Source organism: Vanacampus margaritifer, chromosome 10, assembly GCF_051991255.1.
Source record: "Vanacampus margaritifer isolate UIUO_Vmar chromosome 10, RoL_Vmar_1.0, whole genome shotgun sequence".
NCBI lineage: Eukaryota > Metazoa > Chordata > Actinopteri > Syngnathiformes > Syngnathidae > Vanacampus > Vanacampus margaritifer.
Window position 1 is genome coordinate 24,043,883 of NC_135441.1, and position 19,324 is coordinate 24,063,206.

Consider the following 19,324-nt stretch of genomic DNA (forward strand, 5'->3'; position numbering starts at 1 on the left):
ACAAAGGTGCAAAAAAAAAAAAACTTGGGTAATCCTATTTAAAATCAGTTTGAATGTGATTGCTTAGTTTTGAACACAGCCACATCCCATTAAAAGAGGGTGTGCACACTTTTGCAACCCCATTATTGCAGGGTTGCTTTTTAATTGCGCTGCATAGATTGTCTCAAAGGTGCAAAAACCAATCTTGCTCTCTTAATGTATCACAAAGACGTGGCATTTGAACAGGGGTGTGTTGACTTTTCCTACCCCCCCTTCCTTTTTCGCAGTACAAGTGTCCATTCCTCCCCACTTCATAGCATGTTTTCAATACATTTCGTAACAATCGCAAATGCTTTATCAGCATCCGCACAATAAACCGTTGACTCCGTCCGTGTTACTGCCGGCATTGCTGACACTTACGTTAATAAGCGAGGAAATTTAAAATTGCATAATTCCACGTTAATACAAGCTATGAACGCGCATCCTGCTGTGCCGGAGGTGGCACTTGGATGAGTCATCGGCAGGCCCAACGCAGATTAGTAAACATCTCCACTCAAACACTTGAAATTCCAATTTGACCAAAACCATTTGTTGAGTGCTCTCCAGTTGATGTGAGGAACAAAAAGCTCCTAACATGTTTTTATTTTGAGTGTCAGCTAAGCGGCTAAGCAAGCTGATCTCAGCAGGGCTCGCCTGCCGCTTTGTGTTAGTCGTCGTGTTTATCAAGGACACTCAGGCATCATGTTATCGTCAAATGTTTTCTACCATACGTTCGAAGTTAGTTTTTCCAGACAAAAAGATTTGACAGTGAAGTCGAGAATTCTCTTGTCTTGCTGACAGTTTCAGCCTTCATTAGAGATGTGATACGCGTCAAAAAAAAAAAAAAAAAAGCTGATCCTGGGAGGGAAAACCTTTTGTTTTTTGAAAAACAAAGATTATTCTTTATCTCATCCAACCACGTCGTCGGTTCCATAGTCAGAACGGTTGAATCCGTGTAATTCCTATTAAAAAAAAAAACATGCAGTGAGCAGCCAAGCTTCACCTCAGACAATTACGCACTACCTGGGTTTGAGCAGGCTTGTAATTGCAAAGTGCCTCTTTCTGTCCCTTTTCACATCACCAAAATAATGTTTTCAGCCACTTTTTTATAGGCACTTAAATTTTCCAGTCGGGCTGATGTATTACATTTGTATGGAACCTCTTAGACTAGAAGCATAATTCCCCAAGTCATTTTTAATGTACTGTTCTCAAATCAATGAGAAATACCAACGTACTTTGCAAAAACAGTTATTATTACTGTTTTTTTTTTTTTTTAAAAAAAACATGGCTCAGGAAACTGTGCTATTAGACTACCGGAATTGAGTCTTGTGGATCGCAAAAAGTGCAAGTTGAGGCCGGCAGTATTCTGCCAAACTGAAGGGGGCGTTGATAGATATTGTAACATTTTTAATACTTTTACCATTGTTACACATTATTAACATTTTAATTCTTTATATTAACCTTGTCGAAATGTTTTGTGTCCTGTGCAGAGCAGATGGTGTTGATTTCGGTATAATCTGACCTAAACTGGGCCATACTATTTAGTCTAAAAAACTTCCTTCTCAGCGCTTTGTGCGAAAACACATTTGGTCCTTGAGAACAGAATCTGTTTTGAACACCCACACCTGACTCTGTTTTCGCCATCGCTCACGGAAAAGTACCAGAGAGTATGTTTTGTCTACAAATGAAAGAGAGGAGGTCTTTTTAACTATAAGAAACCGTCGTGCACGCGGAAGAGCCACATTTGACGCTCTGAATCCCACGATGTTTAAGTGATGATAGAGGCTGTTATCTGTCCAGAGATCTCTGATTGATTAAAAATCATTTTTGCAAAGGTGTATTTTTCTTACATTAAATCCATCTTCATTTTTGGAACACGCAAAGAGGACAAAATTCTTTTATTCCTCTTCAGCGTACATGAGCACACATTCACGTTATTTTACGCAGAGATGTAGCTAGCCCGGAGTACCAATTGTGATGGGAAAATCGACGCCAAGTGCTTCAAATATCAGGTCCGATAAAAAGCTTTTTTTTTTTTAAATTTATTTATTTATTTATTTTATTGAGTGCTACACCCTTAAAGACCGGCTTGTCAAAATTTTATTTTCACTCGCCACTTGGTGATTTAATGAGTAGCATAATCAATAAGAAAGGACCGAACCACTTAACAATGTGAACTCAATTGACTTGAAGTGAACTAGTCTACAAAAAAAAAAAGGTTTTGAGCTGTTTATCAGCACTCCCAGTTGACGTTTACTGAGAATTACAAGTTACAATAACCACATAACTTTGCCTCCAAACATGTAAGCATTATGCTAACAGGCTAACGAATAGCATCTGTTTCAATTATCCTTTTTGCCAATGCACTAAATCTCAATTTCATACAAATAAAAACGTCATATCCAAATTTATAACAAAGTATAAGAGGAATTTCCCAGTGTGTATAATAAATTAGAATTCAAAAATTACACAAAAACAAAGCCTTTGCAGTTGGAATTACTAACACAAAAGACTGGAGAATACCAACATCACATAAAAAAAAAAAAAGAAAAGTAAAGTAATCATCTTGCTAAAAGTCAACTTTTAAAATGAGTTTCAGAAAATTAGTTTTTTCCGGGTGCAATACATCACATCCAAATGGCTTGTGTCTAAGATGTTGTTTGCCAAGCTGAAGTTTGATTGACGCATGAAACCTTTGGAAAGTTTCGCAAGTCCACTGAAGCCGTCGTCGTCATCTGTCATCCAGCTGCAACTCAAATCAACACTAGTATGTTTGTTTGTTTGTTTTTTAACCATTACAAAGCTATATGCTTGATTGCTACTATTACTATTGAAAACAAACAAATAATGAGAGATCTATCAATCTATCTAATTTATTTCAGTAAGTAAATCATACCCCCAAAAAATAAAGTTCAAACAACTTTTCGGGGGGAATAGATGCTAAAAACAATTAATAGACAAATGATATATTAAATCATATATATCCTTTAATATTATATATAAAAAAATTAATAAATACAAATAAAATGACGGAATAAATATAGTATGTACAAAAAAAAAAACATTTAATAACTGTCCTTGGGAGTATTTTTTTACATTCAAATAAAATCAGCACAAATCAAAATTTTAATTTAATTGTATATAATATCTAACAATATATATATATATATATATATATATAGATATATATATATATATATAAAATTTTTTTTTAAAATTTTAAAATTTTATATTATTAAATATTTAATATGAAAAATATTTTTTTTATTTTTATTAATTAATCCCCCCAAAAAAGACATACCATAGCACAACTATAAACTAAAAACATATTACAGTATATGAACTAAGGACATTATCTAGTGCGTAGACGGAAAAAATCTTCCAAATCTCAAAATGAGTTTGTTTTTCCTGCCTACAAGTATTGTGTAGGAGTTTGTCAACCCCCCACCCCCCACCCCCACCACCACCACCCAGCCTGTAAACAAACAACAGCACGAGGACGAATTTGCATTGTAAAACAGGAGTGAGGTTAAAAATAAACAAAATGCAATCTGCTTTGCCAAGATCAGCGAGGAGATTTGGCAAAAGTCTTAATTCAAGAGGAAGCTATTGCAGCTTTCCCGATAAATCCGCTTTCTCCCCGCCCCCGCCTCTGCCTCTGGGTGTTTTATCAACCGACAAACTGAGGCTACCCAGAAAAAAAAAAATACCCAATGCAAGCACACAAGGATTTGATAAAGTACTAAAAACTAGGACAAAATTGTTGATATCCTTCCGACAAGACCCCAAAATGACGGAACCTCTTGCATCTTTCACTGTCGCTAACAGTGAGTGTTGCACTTCAAAACATGGAGGCCGCTCGTTTATGTTCTGGTAGCTGCTCTGCTACATCCAGCTTCAAACTGTTTCGTGTCATTGCAGTTTGATATTTACTGTCAGGCTACAAAATAAAACAAACACATTGTGTCTTAAAAAAACAAAAAAAAACAGATTTGCTTTTGTTTAAGCCATTCAACTTAATGTTAACGATCGATGCAAAACTCCAGCGACAAGCTAACGATTAGCATCGTTGTCATGATGTTAGCACCCTTTAAGCAACAGATATTTGAACACAAGCAATATATGGACGATAGAATACTCACAGGCATGAGGAGGATTGCGTTGAATTTTAGTTATTTTTAGCAACAAATTTGTGCTTCAGATTTGAATTAATCCATGGAGTTCTTTTTTACTGATATTGTTAATATCATATTTCGGTTTTGTAGGGGTTGTTTTTTTTTATTTTGGGTGTGTTTGGTGTAATTGTTTGTGATTGGTGTTTGCCATGTGATGAAAAGTAACTTTATCCGGGTTTGACTTTGACTTTATCCTCCTCTGAATTCCACAACTGTTCTTCATTTGATGATAATTAAATAAGGAATAAATCCAAGGATTCTATTGAGGAATAAAAATTGCAAAGGGAAATGAACTTGTGATGCTTTCACTTTTGTGGTTCATATCACATTCCCAGGAGCAGCGGAAATGAAATTACAGAAATATTCCCAGTACGTACCGCGGTTTCTAAGATCCGACTTCCCCTTTATAAAAAGCCTCATTCAATATAAATTGAGTTGCTCCTTGACTGACAGAACTGTAACTGAATCTGGTGTCAGCCTTTCATACCACTGTTTTCCCCTAGCACGGGTTCCGTGTGTTGGATGAAAGTTCACATGAGTCTTTGGGTTCACACAGAAATATTTATCCCGCATATCCGTGCCCCCTCCATCCTCATCAGTATTCCCCCAGCCCTTGAAAATAATATTTTATTAATTTGCTGCAATCCTTGTCCAATCACTCTCTCTTATTTTGAAAGGACGTGTCTCAGATTGAAAGGGCACTTCAATTAGGTGTGCACAGTGAAGACGTGCGCTACACATTGGTACACGCCCAGTTGTGATTGCAGCAGCTTTTCTGCGGGCGTCTCAAAAATCAACGCTCGGAACTGAACAGGAAGTCGGCCATTTTGGTTTATTTAAAAAGGGATGGATGGAAGCGTCTGAGGAAACAAACCCAGATGAAACGTGCAATGGAAACATAATTGGCTCGAGGACCAAAATCTGAAGGACTCCGTACGAGCGGGGAGCTAAGTTTGAAAGACGGGAGAGTCGAAAATTTTCTGTAAATTGGCTGACTGGAAAACAAGACTGCTAAAAACAGGATTCGCCCTTACTCGACTTCAAGTTTCAATGCGGAGTATAATTTAATCAAGTAGCTTTTATCCCTTAAAAGTGTTTTGCTGTGGAAAGGTTTTTGCCACGTTAATTCCAATGTTCCATTTTTCCATCCTGTCCTCTCCTCTCCACACCTTTTATCACATACCGTTAGATTACAAAAGGGCCGCCAAAGTAGGCGATCTGCCGTGGCCATGGCAACAGCAGACACGCTTGCGTCTTGATTACAAGTCATTGCAATGTGATGCGCAATCTCAAAACTCCAATGACTCCATAATCACTTGACACTTTCCAATGTAATAAGCCGTGTTGCTTTGTTGATTGCCAAATGACTTCAATAGCACAGCAGGGGTACTTGACACGCGTCTTTGTTAATTCTGAGGATTTCCTATTTACATTCAAATATCATTATCGGCCCGCGAGTAAACATTTGCATAAGAAGCATGCAAATTTCATACCGCGCTCAATTCTGCTGTACTCCCCCCCCCCCCCCACGTAACATATTTATTAAATCACCTAGTAGAAGAATAAAACTCACTCTGTAGCGTGCCATTGAAAGTAGGGAAAATAAATTGGCCTGTTTCACCACATGTCTAAGGTAAGAAGACTTACAAAAAAAGATCAACGCCAGAAACTGATCTGGAAGTCGGTCATTTAGATTTAGAAGTAGCAATTTTCCGACAAATTCCGGCAAATTGGCTTCTGAGGATGCATGAAAAGTTTTTTTTTTTTTTTTTTTGGAGAGCTCAGTTTTGTTCATTCGGTAATTTTGCCGATTTGACACGTCATCATCATTGCTCTCTTTTTTTTTTTTTTTTTTTTCTTAACGACGAAAAGTCTGAAAAGAGGTGGCACTTTGAACGAAAAGTTCTTAACGACGGATGCTGTTAATTCAAGAAAATTGGGTAGCTGTTTACCATAACAGGGCACATAAAAAAGTCTCAATTAGAAGCTAAGAGCTAAGAAAAGGTCTAGTTGCTAAGAACCGAGAACTCAAGATTGTGTTTTTTTTTTGAAAAGTGGTTTAATACGAGAAAACCAGTGATGAATGAATTTGCTTGGTGTTTTGAAGCCTCATTCAGCAAATTCCAAGGTCAGCTGCATTGTTCCTGTTCCTGCGTGGGAAAAGAGCCCTGCAGATCTATTCTGTGCTCTAATATGGTGCGATAACAAATAATACTCATAAATAACAACTGCTGACTGCAAGAGATTTTTCCAGTCTCGTCTCCAGCATGCCGGTGGATTATGAAAATAAGACTCCAGTTGTTGGCTGTCAAACTTATCCAGTTGGCTCTTCCTATTTGCAGTGACAGACTGTGAAACGTCTTTGACATTAACCGCGTGACGTCTTATCTCCGAACTGGGGGTAACAAAAAAAAAAAAAAAAAAAGGCGATCAGATTTAGACTTCCCTCAAAGCGTCAGCTTTGTTCAGACATGGGCAGAGGATAAAAGCTAATTGAAAAGCTAACACGGGTACGAGGCTCGGCTCGTCCCACCCGACTTAAATGAAACGTCGCCCCGGGCCGGCAACAAATATCCGTGACTAAATATTTTGTGGTGACTATATAAAATGACAAACATGGAAAGTACTTGTCATCATGCAGTTGCAGGAGAAGCGAGTGTCAAAGTCACAAACCGCATTTCATACCTTTCCATGAAACTGCTTTAAGTGGTTGGAGGTGTTTATTTTTCTCATTAAGGGTGAACATTTGAACCTTGCGCCTAATACTCCTAATTTTACAACTCTAGCAAGTCATTTCCAACATGCATTATTACTATCTATTCATATTTCCTGAATGGTGAACGGAGAGGTGTTTATTTGAAGGAGGTCTTTATTTTCCTTCAGTGGGATTGAATGGTTTTGGATTTTTTTTTTTTTTGCGTAGCTCTTTTGATGTCAAAGCTATTGAAACTTGTTTACAACATGCAAAAATGATGCTGCAGATTTGTTTTAAGTGCTTTGGTAGGTTTTTATAATTATTGAAGGAGGCATTTATTTTTCTCACAAATTTAAGGGGGAAATGTAACGTCGCTCCTTATCAGCATTCATAGTAATGAGATAAAGTATATAGAAAATTATTTGCAAAATGAATTGTTACACATTTATTTTCCTGATTAGGAAAATGGAGGTGTCTATTTAAGAGAGGTCTTTAATATTCAGTGGATGACTAACTGGGGAGGGAAATTGTAACCTACTTCCAAATACTCATGATAATGTCACAGCTCGAAAGTTGCGATATTACCATCATTTCGGTTATTTCCCTGATTTGGCAGAGGAAGGCATTTATTTGAGGGTGGCATTTATTTTCCTTAAGTGGATGACTAAATGATTTTGAAAAAGTGTATCTGGGCTGTTTTGATGCTAAAGCTCTTGAAAACTATTCAGCACACACAGAAATGTACACAAATGTTTTTCTGAGAGACTGTTTTAGATTGTTTGGTGGGAGGTTTGTACAGTATTTAAGGGAGTCTTTTACTTTTCTCATAAATTTTGGGTGAAAATTAAACCTACCTCTTAATTTCCTAATAGTGATAAAAAAAAATCTGTATCTGTGAACCTTGTCATACTGTTGACAATGTCACTCACTATAAAAAGTTGTGTAAGAGAGATTCCATTATTATTTTACTGTCTGAGGAAAAAAGAGGCATTTATTTTTTATTTTTTTGACTAACTGACATACATAAATAATATAATCCATGAACTCTGATCATTAAATTCAGAGCATCTTTTTCATTTTCAGCTCAATTACAAACTGTTTTTTCCTGGTGTTGTCACTTTAAGTGAGGCATTTATTTTTTCAAAATCAGTAGTTTTGTTAAAAGTATGTCCATGTTTGACATACCATTAACTGAGATCACTGTAGTTATTACTAGTTTTTTTGTTCTTGATAGAGAGGAAAAGGAGACACCTATTTGAGGGGGGTGTTTGTTTTTCTCTGAACTCTGTGAACTCATCATGTGTGAGGCATCTGAGCTGAGATAATTGCAGTTATCTGTTATTTTCCTGAATAAAAGGAAGGCATCTATTGGAGAGAGGTGTTTATTTTTCATTTTCCACAAATTTACCACATTCACAGTGAGCAGCATTCAAAACAACAGCATTGAGAGCCTTTTTTTTTTTTTTTTGCATGCCCCTCCTCCAAAAAGTCCCTACGCCCGACCTGCTTCACGCCTCCTTGCGTGCGTCATGGCTCCCTGTCAGCCTCTTTCCAGCGCGCGCATCATCATCAGCTGCTGCAGGTCGCTGTGCCGGCGGCCGTGTTGTTTCCCCACGCCGACTTGCTCGCTGTGCACTTTTTATTTATTTTTTATTTTTTTGTGTGAAGGACTACGACGACGGTGATGATGGTGATGATCGTTTTCCCCGCAGGATGTTCACGTGGTGTGGCACAAGTCTACATGCTCCTCGTGGTGGCTTATGCTGTGTCAGGTCAGTTCAACTTTTCACTTGTTTTATTTGATACCTCGCTCGTGTTGCTGTATGGACTTATTTTTTTATTTAAAAAAAAATAATAATTCTGTTGCTGTATGGACTTACTAGTGTCATATATTATACATCTATTGCTTTTCAAGTAAGGAATGATTTTTTTTATTTTATTTTTTTAAACCTTATTAAGTTTATGTTCCTCTATTGATGTTGACGTCCACTAATAAAATGACTAGAAGGTGCCACATAGACCTCCATTGGTTTTATCTACACTGTCGTCGTAATACCACTCAGACCTCTAACATGTTTTTGCCTGCATCAAAATGACTTGGAGGCAGCACACAGGATACGACTGAATGAGTTCCCTTCTAGAAATCTTTTTATTTCAATACTGCCAATTAAATCCTGCCTATTAATGCCGCTTCAGACTTCCGATTGATTTTCAACATCCTGCGCTGATATTTCACATGAGCTACCAATTAACTTGTTCACGGAGATGCCACAAAATCCTCTACTGGTTTTAAATACCCACTATGTAAAGATGTTTAATGGTTCTGACAATAATGTCTTTCTAATCCCATTTAAAATCTCTAAAGATTTTTTTTTTTTAATAGCACGAACCACATGCTTCTCATGACGACCACCACCACTGAGATAAACATGGAGGAAATATCTCCCTTGAGACGTTGATTGGTTTTGAATGTGCCTCACTTTCAATTTTACTCAATTAGCAACAAGTAAGGCATGTAATGGTTAAGGAAATGCTTCAATTTGAAGACTGACGCTCAATTCATACCTGAATATATACTTTTTGTGCTCATGCTAAAGCAAAAGTAGTACTTTGCCGCCATCTCATCTCATCTGAGAGCCAAGGAACTAGAATCGAGGAGCGTCATTTATATTGCCATCTTATGGCTAATTGGTGCCGAGGCTCTGCGGTCCATTATGACAAAAGCAGCTCTTTGACACCACCTGGAAGCCTTTTGGTGCCAGCTGAAGTGAATTGAGGAGTTTCATTTTGACAAAACAACAGTGGCGCACTGCTCGTAAACCCGGAAGTGGATTTGTCTGATGCGCGTCAAGAGCGCGCGTCTCCCCGGATCCCCCGCGCCTCCACCCACGATCCTGATCATCATTGGCTAGCTTTAGCTGTCAATCAAAGCCAAACTTGAAAAGGAGGTATGTGGTTTACTTGAAACAGAAGGCGCAGTGGCGCAAGTTTACGTGACTGATGGGAAGAATAGAATAGACTGAGCACACAAACCAGAAGGGTGCTGTCAAACAAGACACAAGAAGGAGAAAACACACAAAACAAACAAACAAAAAAAAAAGGTCTAATCAGACAGTATTTTTTTTTAAATTATTAACTCATTCACTGCAATTGACGGCTATAGATGTCAAAAATCCATTTTTAACTATTTCTATTAGTTTAACTTTTTTTCCACTTTCAACAAGAGTATGAAAACCTAGAAAAAAAATTATTAATACATTTAGAACAGATATAAAATTTGTCATTTTATTTTATTATATTTATTATTATTATATTATTAATTTATTTATTTATTTCTCTCTCTCTTTCTCTCTCTCTCTCTCTCTCTCTCTCTCTGTCTCTGTCTCTCTCTCTCTCTCTCTATATATATATATATATATATATATAAAATCAAGTAATCATTTTAAATGTAAAACTGTCCAAATCCTCTGATTTCAGAATATCAACTGTGACAGATTTCTGTAGTCGAATGACTTCACTAGTTAACGCACGATTAATCCCAAATTTTATATTTGTTCTAAATGTACAATGAAAAAAATCTAGGTTTTCATACTCTTGTTAACAAAAGTGGAAAAAAATGTTAAACTAATAGAAATGGTTCAAATGGATTTTTGACATCTATAGCCGTCAATGGCAGTGAATGAGTTAAATACCGACAAGGCTTGCGTCGTATAAACCCTTCTCAATGTCCTTCCAAAAACCCTTCCATGTCCTTACAATAAATCTAAAATAAAGGTCGACATTTAATAAATCTACATCTGTGAATAAGCTGTTTTGCCATTATTATCAAAGTATTGCGCAAGAAGAGTAGATAGTTGGCGAGGTCTGTTTAAACAGCTAGGCAGGGCACGGACCCCCGTTGCCCGCCCATGCTAACGGGTCCACTTCGCTGGCACTTTCACAGAGACAAAGACGCTGTCATCTGTGATCTATACGGCCGGAAAAAAAGACGGGAGATGCATCTCTGAAGTCGTAATACTGCCGAGATGTTACAAGCAGCTGGACGCCGTAAAGATTTCATCCGTTCTCATCTACTAGCGCTTTAGTGCAATTTGGCTGCCGCTGTCAAGGCTGCTTTAAGCCTGAAAGAAAGCGTGAAGTTGAGGGGGGGGGGGGGGGGCGGAGATGAAGATGATAGTGAGGTGTTGGTGAGCTTGTTGATGAGTTTGTCATTGGCTGGTCTTAGACTCTTTTCAGCAGTGGCATACAGGAAGAGGCTAGTGAAAAGCTGAGAAAATAATGGTTGCAAGGCCTTTAGCTTACCTACTAAAAAACGTTTGTCAGCATGTGTCAACAGAGAAGAAAAATAAGTACTTTTCAGTGTAATTTTGAACCAATCTGAGCTGTCAGGGTTTTTTTTTGTTTTGTTTGTTTTTTTACACAAAGAAGAAGCCCAGGGGGCTAGAAAACTGACAAGATAATGGCAGTGAGGGGTTTAATTGACCTGTTGAGCATTTGGTCACGGGGTGTAGAACAATGAAAATTTTGGGGGGGGTGAAATTTTTTGCACCAGTGTTTGCACTTTCAGAGATTGTTTGGACGATAACAATGATGGTGGCGAGGTGTTTAATTTATCTGTTGATGATTTTGTCACAGGATCTTTAGAGTAGAAACGACAGCAAGTTACAGGGATTGTTTTGATTCTAATCTTATAAAATACAGAGCGGTGCTGAAAAAAAAAGAAGATATTGGTAGTGAGGTCTTTGATTTACCGCTTGATGATTTTGTGACACGGTGCGGAATAGAAAAAACAGCAATTTACTTGCCATTTTTAATCTTGTCGTTTTTTAAGGATTATTTTTAACTCTTTGAAACCGTAAAATATGGAAAGAGAAATTACTGGTAGGGAGGTGTTTAGTCAACTCGATGATTTTGTTAGTGAGCATAAACAGAGTAGAAAAAAAAAAAGAGACAATGTTTTTTCCCAGTCTCTGTCTTTGAGATTTCAGGAAATTTTGTACTTTTAGGTGTAATTTTGTCAGTAATATGAACGAAACGACGTGGTGCAAAAGGGGCGGTGGCAGCAGGAAAGCTGTCACTCAAGCGTCACCTTGGTCTTGGACAACAAGTAATGATGTTGCCATTCATTCTTTCTGTATTGAGTGTGTGTGCGTGCGGGTACATTTGTGCATGCGTGCTGTTTTGAGTCAGCCAACGTGCAGCAGGTGAAGGCGTTAATTTGTTTTGAGTTAATTTCATATTCATTCAATAGTCCAATTAGCACAATTACTCATTTGTTTTGGCTTGCATGTTGTTCCAGACTGGTTTATCGTAAGTACATGTAAATTAAAAAGGGACTGTAATAAATAGTGTGTGGAAGAGAGAACAAGGCCAACAGAAAAAGTTCAATTGATTGTTTTAAAAAATTGTGTATTATTTTTGTTATTTTTTTCCAGAACTGTGGGGCAGAAATATTTATACAAAATTCTAGCTAGCTAGATAGCTAACTTGCTATCTATCTATCTATCTATCTATCTATCTATCTATCTATCTATCTATCTATCTATCTATCTATCTATCTATCTATCTATCTATCTATCTATCTCTAATCTAATCTAATCTATTCTAATCTCACGTGTACATTATGCGTGAACAATCCGATATGTACTTGACATGTCATCAAAAATTCGGTCCCCTCAGGTCACGTAGCATAATGGAAGTATTGGCGTGTGGTAATTTAAACTTTTTTTATTTTTATTTTTTTTTACCTACAATGATAACAGATGGCCTGTAGAGTTAATCAATCATATTGACGGATACACACAACAATCAATACACACTTAAAAAGCAATGTTTTTCCCTCTGAGGGCCAAAAGCGATGCTCATTATAAAATGGCCAGACGGAGTGTGAATTGTGTCCACTTTAGGGGGTGTGGGGGCAATATCCGCCACTTTTGCTGAGACTGGAGTGCACTCCAATTTGAGATGATACTCTGCGGACTCTTTAAGTGTGGCCACATTCTAGAAAGGGATGTGAGGCACGCAGGTAATGTCTTTTCTGTCAGGCTGCCTCAGCAGTCAGCCAACATTTGAAAAATGTTTTTTTTTTTTTTAAAGGTTAAACTCTTGGGGGGCTTTTCAAAGCACACAAACTGAATGTTCTGGTTCGCACCATTCCATGTTATACTCCTTTTTGCAGCTTTTACAGCTTGGACCCCACTGGGAAACACCAAGAGTTGCCTTTTTTTATCTTCAAGGAAACGTGTGCCCCTATCTGCTTCATAAACTACCCACTACCTATTCTTCAACCTCTTATCTACCAACCTCTGTCCTCATCTATCAGCATTTCTTCCTGACAGAAATGCAATATGTAGTAGAATAATATCATGAGGCTGATTGTGACTGGCAGTGGTATAGAACTAAATGTCAAATAGTGAGAGAATCAAATCAATTGCAGTTCCGCATGACTACAGCCACAATAACAGACATCAGTCTCAGCATAGGTTTTAAATATATATATATATATATATATTATTTATTAAACCATTTTAATCTTGCAAAGAACATTTCCTTCATTATTATTATTATTGATGTCCGTGCTGTATATGTAAGTCTGTATTTTCCCCTTTTCTGGAGGTTTACAAGAACTGCTAGCTAGCTAGGTATGTAAGTAGCTAGCTAGCTAGCTAGGTAGGTATGTAGCTAGCTAGCTAGCTAGCTAGGTATATCTAAATATGTAACAGGAAGGCAGGCTAAGATAGGGTCAAAATGCAACTTTTTTTTTTTGAGGGGGTAGGGGCAGGGGGTAAACGAATAACCCAAAAAGTTGGGTTAAATTGACCTGAGTGTTGGTCAGTTAATTTTTGGGTTATTTTTCGAGTGGCTTATTTTAGACTGTCTAACAAGCCACATACTTGCCTACCTATTGACAACCAACCTTTTTTTCCGTCCAGCCGCCAACTTGACCGAAGAAGCGACAACCTCGTGCCCCCTCGGCTTCTTCCCGTGCGGCAACCTGAGCATGTGCCTGCCCCAAGTGCTACACTGCAATGGTGCCGACGACTGCGGGAACCAAGCGGATGAGGAGAACTGCGGTGAGTCAGCTAACCAGCCAGCATTCTTTCATTCACCCCCCCAACCCCCCACGTGTGTGTTATGATGTTCCTTCTTTGCGCTTGGATTTAACCGTAATCAACAAGTTTTTAAACCCTCCTTACACATAACACGTTGGATAGGCGAGTAGACATAAATGATAGATATGAGGTAGGTTGGTAGGAAAGTAAGTTACGTAATGTTAAATTACCTGTTTTTGTAATCTTTTGCGTGTTCAAATAAATCAGAGTTGAGATCTCGTGAAGAGGGTCCTTGCAAGGTTTTTTTTTAATCAGAAGCTTCTGATGACACAAAGGAATTTCACCAAGCCATGTTTCTGTCCAAATGTGTGTCGTCTCTCTCAGACACGGGACTTTTATTAGAAAACGCCTCCCCCTCCCTCCAAGTACAAAATCAGATTACATTCTCCCAGTATACTAGATCGCCCTTGAACTTTCAAAAAACGGATTTCTGACGAACAGAAACTAGACTTCTTAGATAAATAAAAGAAACGTATTAACTTTCTCATTTCTGGGAAAAGAGAACGAAAGATAACAAAGAGGACAAAAGCATTACTCATCAAGCTATATTGAGTTAACATAGTTATATCTACATCTTCACAACTGTAACTAAATTCAAAACAGTTAAAATATAAAATGAAATATTAAAATGACAACTGTAAGTAGGTAGGAAAATATGTAATAAGTAGGTAGACCGTTGTGCAAAAGTTAAGTAGAAAGGTAGAAGGTGGTTTGATGATGAGAAAAGAGAAGCACCCATTGCAGCAAAATTGCAATAGTGGAATTGATTTGAGCATTTGATTGAAAGGGAATGAAAATTGAATGAAAGCTTTTGATCCCACTTTCACACCCAACAGGCTCCACGTTATCATTCTGGTATTCTCCCCAGGAGTTGGACACACGGCTTTTTCTGGGGGGGTGGGGGGGGGGTGTATAATGGCTAATGTTATTGATCGTCGAGCCGACATGTACGCGATACTGTCATTCGTACCCTCTCGTCTTTACCCCGACACAAGAGTAATCAGGCTGTCCTGCACAGAATGTCACAGCAGCGCATTATCTTCTGCTGCTTGGTAACGGGAACGTAAAATGCTATCGATCGTCACTATATGTGCCCGTATTCTACCTGGCTTTCAAGAAATGTGCCTGTGGTTGGTGTGTTTGTAGCAGCGAGAACAAAAACAACATTAACCTCTCTCTGGATGTTTCTTATCAATGGCTACCAAGTATTAACTTCTAATTTACACTAAAATGTTAGACACAGGCTACAGTTGACATTGACAGCAACAAGTCACAGCCAAGTGGGAGTTAGCTTTTTTTTTTTCTTTTCTTGTATGTGTGTTTACACTTCGAAGGGAGGTGAAGACAAGTGACATTACAGCAGATCTCTCACTCAAGTAACTCCACATTTTTTGAAATTTTCAGCCCCTAAAATCAGTTTGACTTAGCGACATGAAATTTGCTGGGAATGTTTATCATGAGTAGACCGACAAAAATTAAAAGTCAGCCATTTTGGTTTGAAGCAGCCATTTTAGGCTCACTTTTACACTTTTAATACATCAACTCTACAATTTTAAAAAATTCTGCCCCAGAACCGGTTTCAGTTAGCTATATGAAATTTGGTGGGAGTATAGTATAAAGTTGCGTTTCGAAAAAGACTTCGACGGGGTTCGGAATTGGTTGGAATATGTCGCATTTGTGTTCGGAGTTATTCATAATTGTCGCCATTATCGCAAGTCCTTATCGCCAATCTATTTGTTCACCAACATGCGCATTTGCTCGTAATCCCGTCGTAATTCATCATAATGTGTCATAAATCTATCAACAAAGTTCTTTCCGAGGTCCCATTCATAAATTCACTCTGATGCAAATATACTCCGGTGAGAGAGCGCTTGTGATGAGGCGGAGCGAGCTCTGTTTGGGGAAGTGAGGCATTGGAAATCATATTTTAAAAACGGAAAAAAACAAAAAGATAGTTTGAAAACATGTGTTGAACATATTTTCTCGTTTGTATTTCAAAATTTTACAAGTGCTCATTGTGCCCGTCAGTCACAGTGACACGCAGCAACCGGTCCGTTTTAGCGGCATTATGAATGAAAAGTGTGTCATCAAAATGTATGCATACATTTCTGAAAATAAATATTAGAGAGAGAGAAGTAAATTTGCAGTATTATTATTATCATTGTTCACGTTGTGATGACTTCCGGCCGCTAGACACAAAACATTGTTACTTAACTCTTTGACTGCCAACCGTTTTCAGAAAAGGGATGCCGTGGGTGCCAGCCGATTTAAGCATTTTTGACTGATCTTTCAAGGTCCACAGAAAATTATGTGTTTGGACTATGGAAACACACATACTACCAAATGAAAGATTGGACTCTCATCTTTCATCAGAAAAAAAAGTTTGTTTCTACCTTATTCCGTTTTTCAGTAATCAACAATAGAAAATGGTTAGTTTCACCTCTGTTTTGAAAAAAAACGTCTTTTAACGTCTTTGGCACTCCTCTATAGGATTTTACTAAACGTTATTTAACGTCTTTGGCAGTCAAAGAGTTAATGTAAAAAAAAAATTTTCTTAGAAAAAAACGACTGCTTGCCACCTCACTTTATGAGCACATGATGTGCAGACATGTGATAATCATATTCTGGAAATATTAGAACGGAACTCGCAACATTTTGATAATATTCAAAAGCGTTCATTATTATTATTATTATTATCCTATGAGTGTGCGGCGGCAGTGCTTCCGTCCTAAATATTATCCAATTTATTGCAAGCTTCATTCTAATATTTTTAGACTATGATTAACATATGTCTGCACATTGCATGTACTCATACATGTTGGGGACAATCAGTCATGGTTTTCATTCATAATGCCACTGTAAGGACTGGTTGCGCATATTTGGCTGTGTGGCAGTCAGTCTACAAATGTCTTTTTACCCCCTTTCTTTCTCCAAGGAAGAATATGAATATGAAATATGAAAAAGCTTGACTGAGTGATATCCTACTTGAGGACACCATACTCATTTTTTATAGCACAAATTTAGACCAGGAAAAAAAGTCCAAAATGAACAGGGCTGTGTTGCTCGCGCGCAAACACGTCACGGTCCAAATATGTCCAATAATGACATATTCTAATAAAAAGGAAACCAAAAAAAAAAAAATCATTGACAAATGACAGAGACGACAACCTCATACTTTTGGAACGAACTCTTAAAACAGTACCTCCTCAATTTTCAAAATTCATCCCCCAAAACCATTTTCACTGAGGAATGTGAAATTTAGCAGATATGTCTGTCATAAGTAGAACCCCCCCCCCACCCCAAATTCTCAGGAAGCCATGCCCACTTTGGTTTAGGCTCTTTTTAAAACTCCAATATCAGCAACTCATTGAAAATTCCACCCTCAAAACGGTATTTCTTATCAAGATGAAATTAGAAAAGCATGTCTATCTATCTTGCGTTGTAGCCCGTCACCAAAAATATTCAGCAAGCTGAAAAGACACCAGAGGCCGATTTTTCGTCCTCTTACTTACTTACGTCAGTGCAGCAAATTAATTTAGTCTGTTGAATTTCCGCGCCTACGGCATGTAAGGCTAATTATAGCTCCCCAATGTGATGGATGTGTGGTTGTTTTCCCCCCCACTGACCTTTAAGTGATGAAGGTGATAATTAATGTTTTCGATGTGTTTTTTTTAAAAAATTATTATTATTATTCTGTGGGTTTCGACATGACATTTGGGTTAAATATTTTAAACACCTGAAGTCATCAAAAATGTATTTACTTGTTTTGTGATCTTGCCACCGTAACTTTCGTCCCCAGTATAGTGAAGAACATTCCCAAATCAGGCCGTTTAAGAAGGTCCATTTTTACATGCTCTATTGGGTTTAAATCAGGCCATCAGCTTGACCATTCAAGAATACGCCACTTGTTTGCCTTCAAAATGTCTTCACCTGCTAATTGTTTGTGGGTCTTGCTTTCTTCACTTTGTTCCTTAGTAAATGAAAAGCATGCTCTATTGGGTTTAAATCAAGCCATTGAAGAATATTTCATTTGTTTGCCATCAAAATGTGTTTACTGTCTACTTATTTTTGGATCTTACTTTCCTCACTTGTGTCTTTAGTAAGATTTTTTTTTAATGAAATCAGAATATTCAAGAATTTTTCTTTTACATTTGTCTTTAGTAAGTAAAAAAAAAAAACATGCTCTACAGGGTTTAAATCAGGCTATTGACTCGCCCATTCACAAAAATTGCATTTAAAAAGTCTTAACTGGGTGATTTTTTGTGTCTTCACTGCATTCACTTTCCTCCTCAGTAAGTTAAAAAAAAAAGTTCTACTATGTTTAAATCAGGCTATTGACTTGACCATTTACCAATATTGCATTTATTTGCCTTCAAAAAGTCTTAACTTGGTGCTTCTTTGTGTATTTACTGCATTCACTTTAGTCCTCAGTAAGTGAAAAGCATGCTGTAGGCTATTGTGTTTTAATCCAGCTATTGAAAAATATTTCATTTTTTTGCCCTCAAAATGTGTTCATTTGCTACTTGTTTTGGGTCTTACTGCCTTCACTTGTATCTAAAATAAGAAGAAAATATGCTGAAATCAGGATATTCAAGAATTTCCACATTTTTGCCTTTACATTTGTTTTCAGTAAATAAAAAAAAGCTCAATTGGGTTTAAATCTGGCTATTGATGAATACAGTACTTACCTCTGCCTTCAAAGTCTCCTGTTATTTTCGTAGTGTGTGATATGTAATCCTACACACTGCGACTGATTTACATCCCACCTGTGTGTCTCCAAAAAGACTCACACAAAGGACGGCTGTGGTGTTGTTTTGGGGCAGGTGTTGACCTAACATGCTGCGACAAAAGATCACAGTGGAGAGAGTCCCTACCATCCAACGACGCTCACGGGGGCCACTGGATTTATTCCTATAATGTGTGTTGACACGTGCTGCTCACTTGAATCTGGTCAGTGTAATTCATCTCCATGCTGCGCCGAAATGCTGGCAGCTTACTGCTCTAAAGTGAAGCCGCCGCGGGAGCGCTCGCGGGGAAAAGCAGCGCAAGTCGCAGTGAGGTCGATGAGATATTCGCCGCTATGGCTATTGATATTTTCGCGTCATTGAGATCCGGCGATTCTGGGGGGTAAAAAACATTTTGTGGATGTGGTCGATTCGCAACCCAATGGAGAAAAACTGTTTCCGTTTTGCAGCAATTAGCATTAGAATATAGCTAATTTCATCATTTTTCACAAATCTGCTTAGAACTGTGAGGGAATCAGCTTATTTTCAACATGGCCCTTGTTGATCCCTTCTATTCTGCTGCCACCCGCTGGCCGTTTT

General features: G+C 37.8%; 1 protein-coding gene across 3 annotated transcripts in view; it reads left to right on the forward strand.

The window, feature by feature from the left end:
• The first annotated feature begins 8,475 nt into the window (after positions 1 to 8,475).
• The window catches only part of rxfp1 (relaxin family peptide receptor 1), a 33,502-nt gene continuing 22,653 nt past the window's right edge, over positions 8,476 to 19,324 (forward strand). For all 3 annotated transcript variants that reach the window (XM_077577755.1, XM_077577756.1, XM_077577758.1), the window contains exons 1-2: positions 8,476 to 8,660; positions 13,821 to 13,961. In XM_077577755.1, the coding sequence (XP_077433881.1) occupies positions 8,573 to 8,660; positions 13,821 to 13,961 (229 nt within the window). In that variant the 5' untranslated portion in view covers positions 8,476 to 8,572. The remainder of the gene's footprint in view (positions 8,661 to 13,820; positions 13,962 to 19,324) is intronic.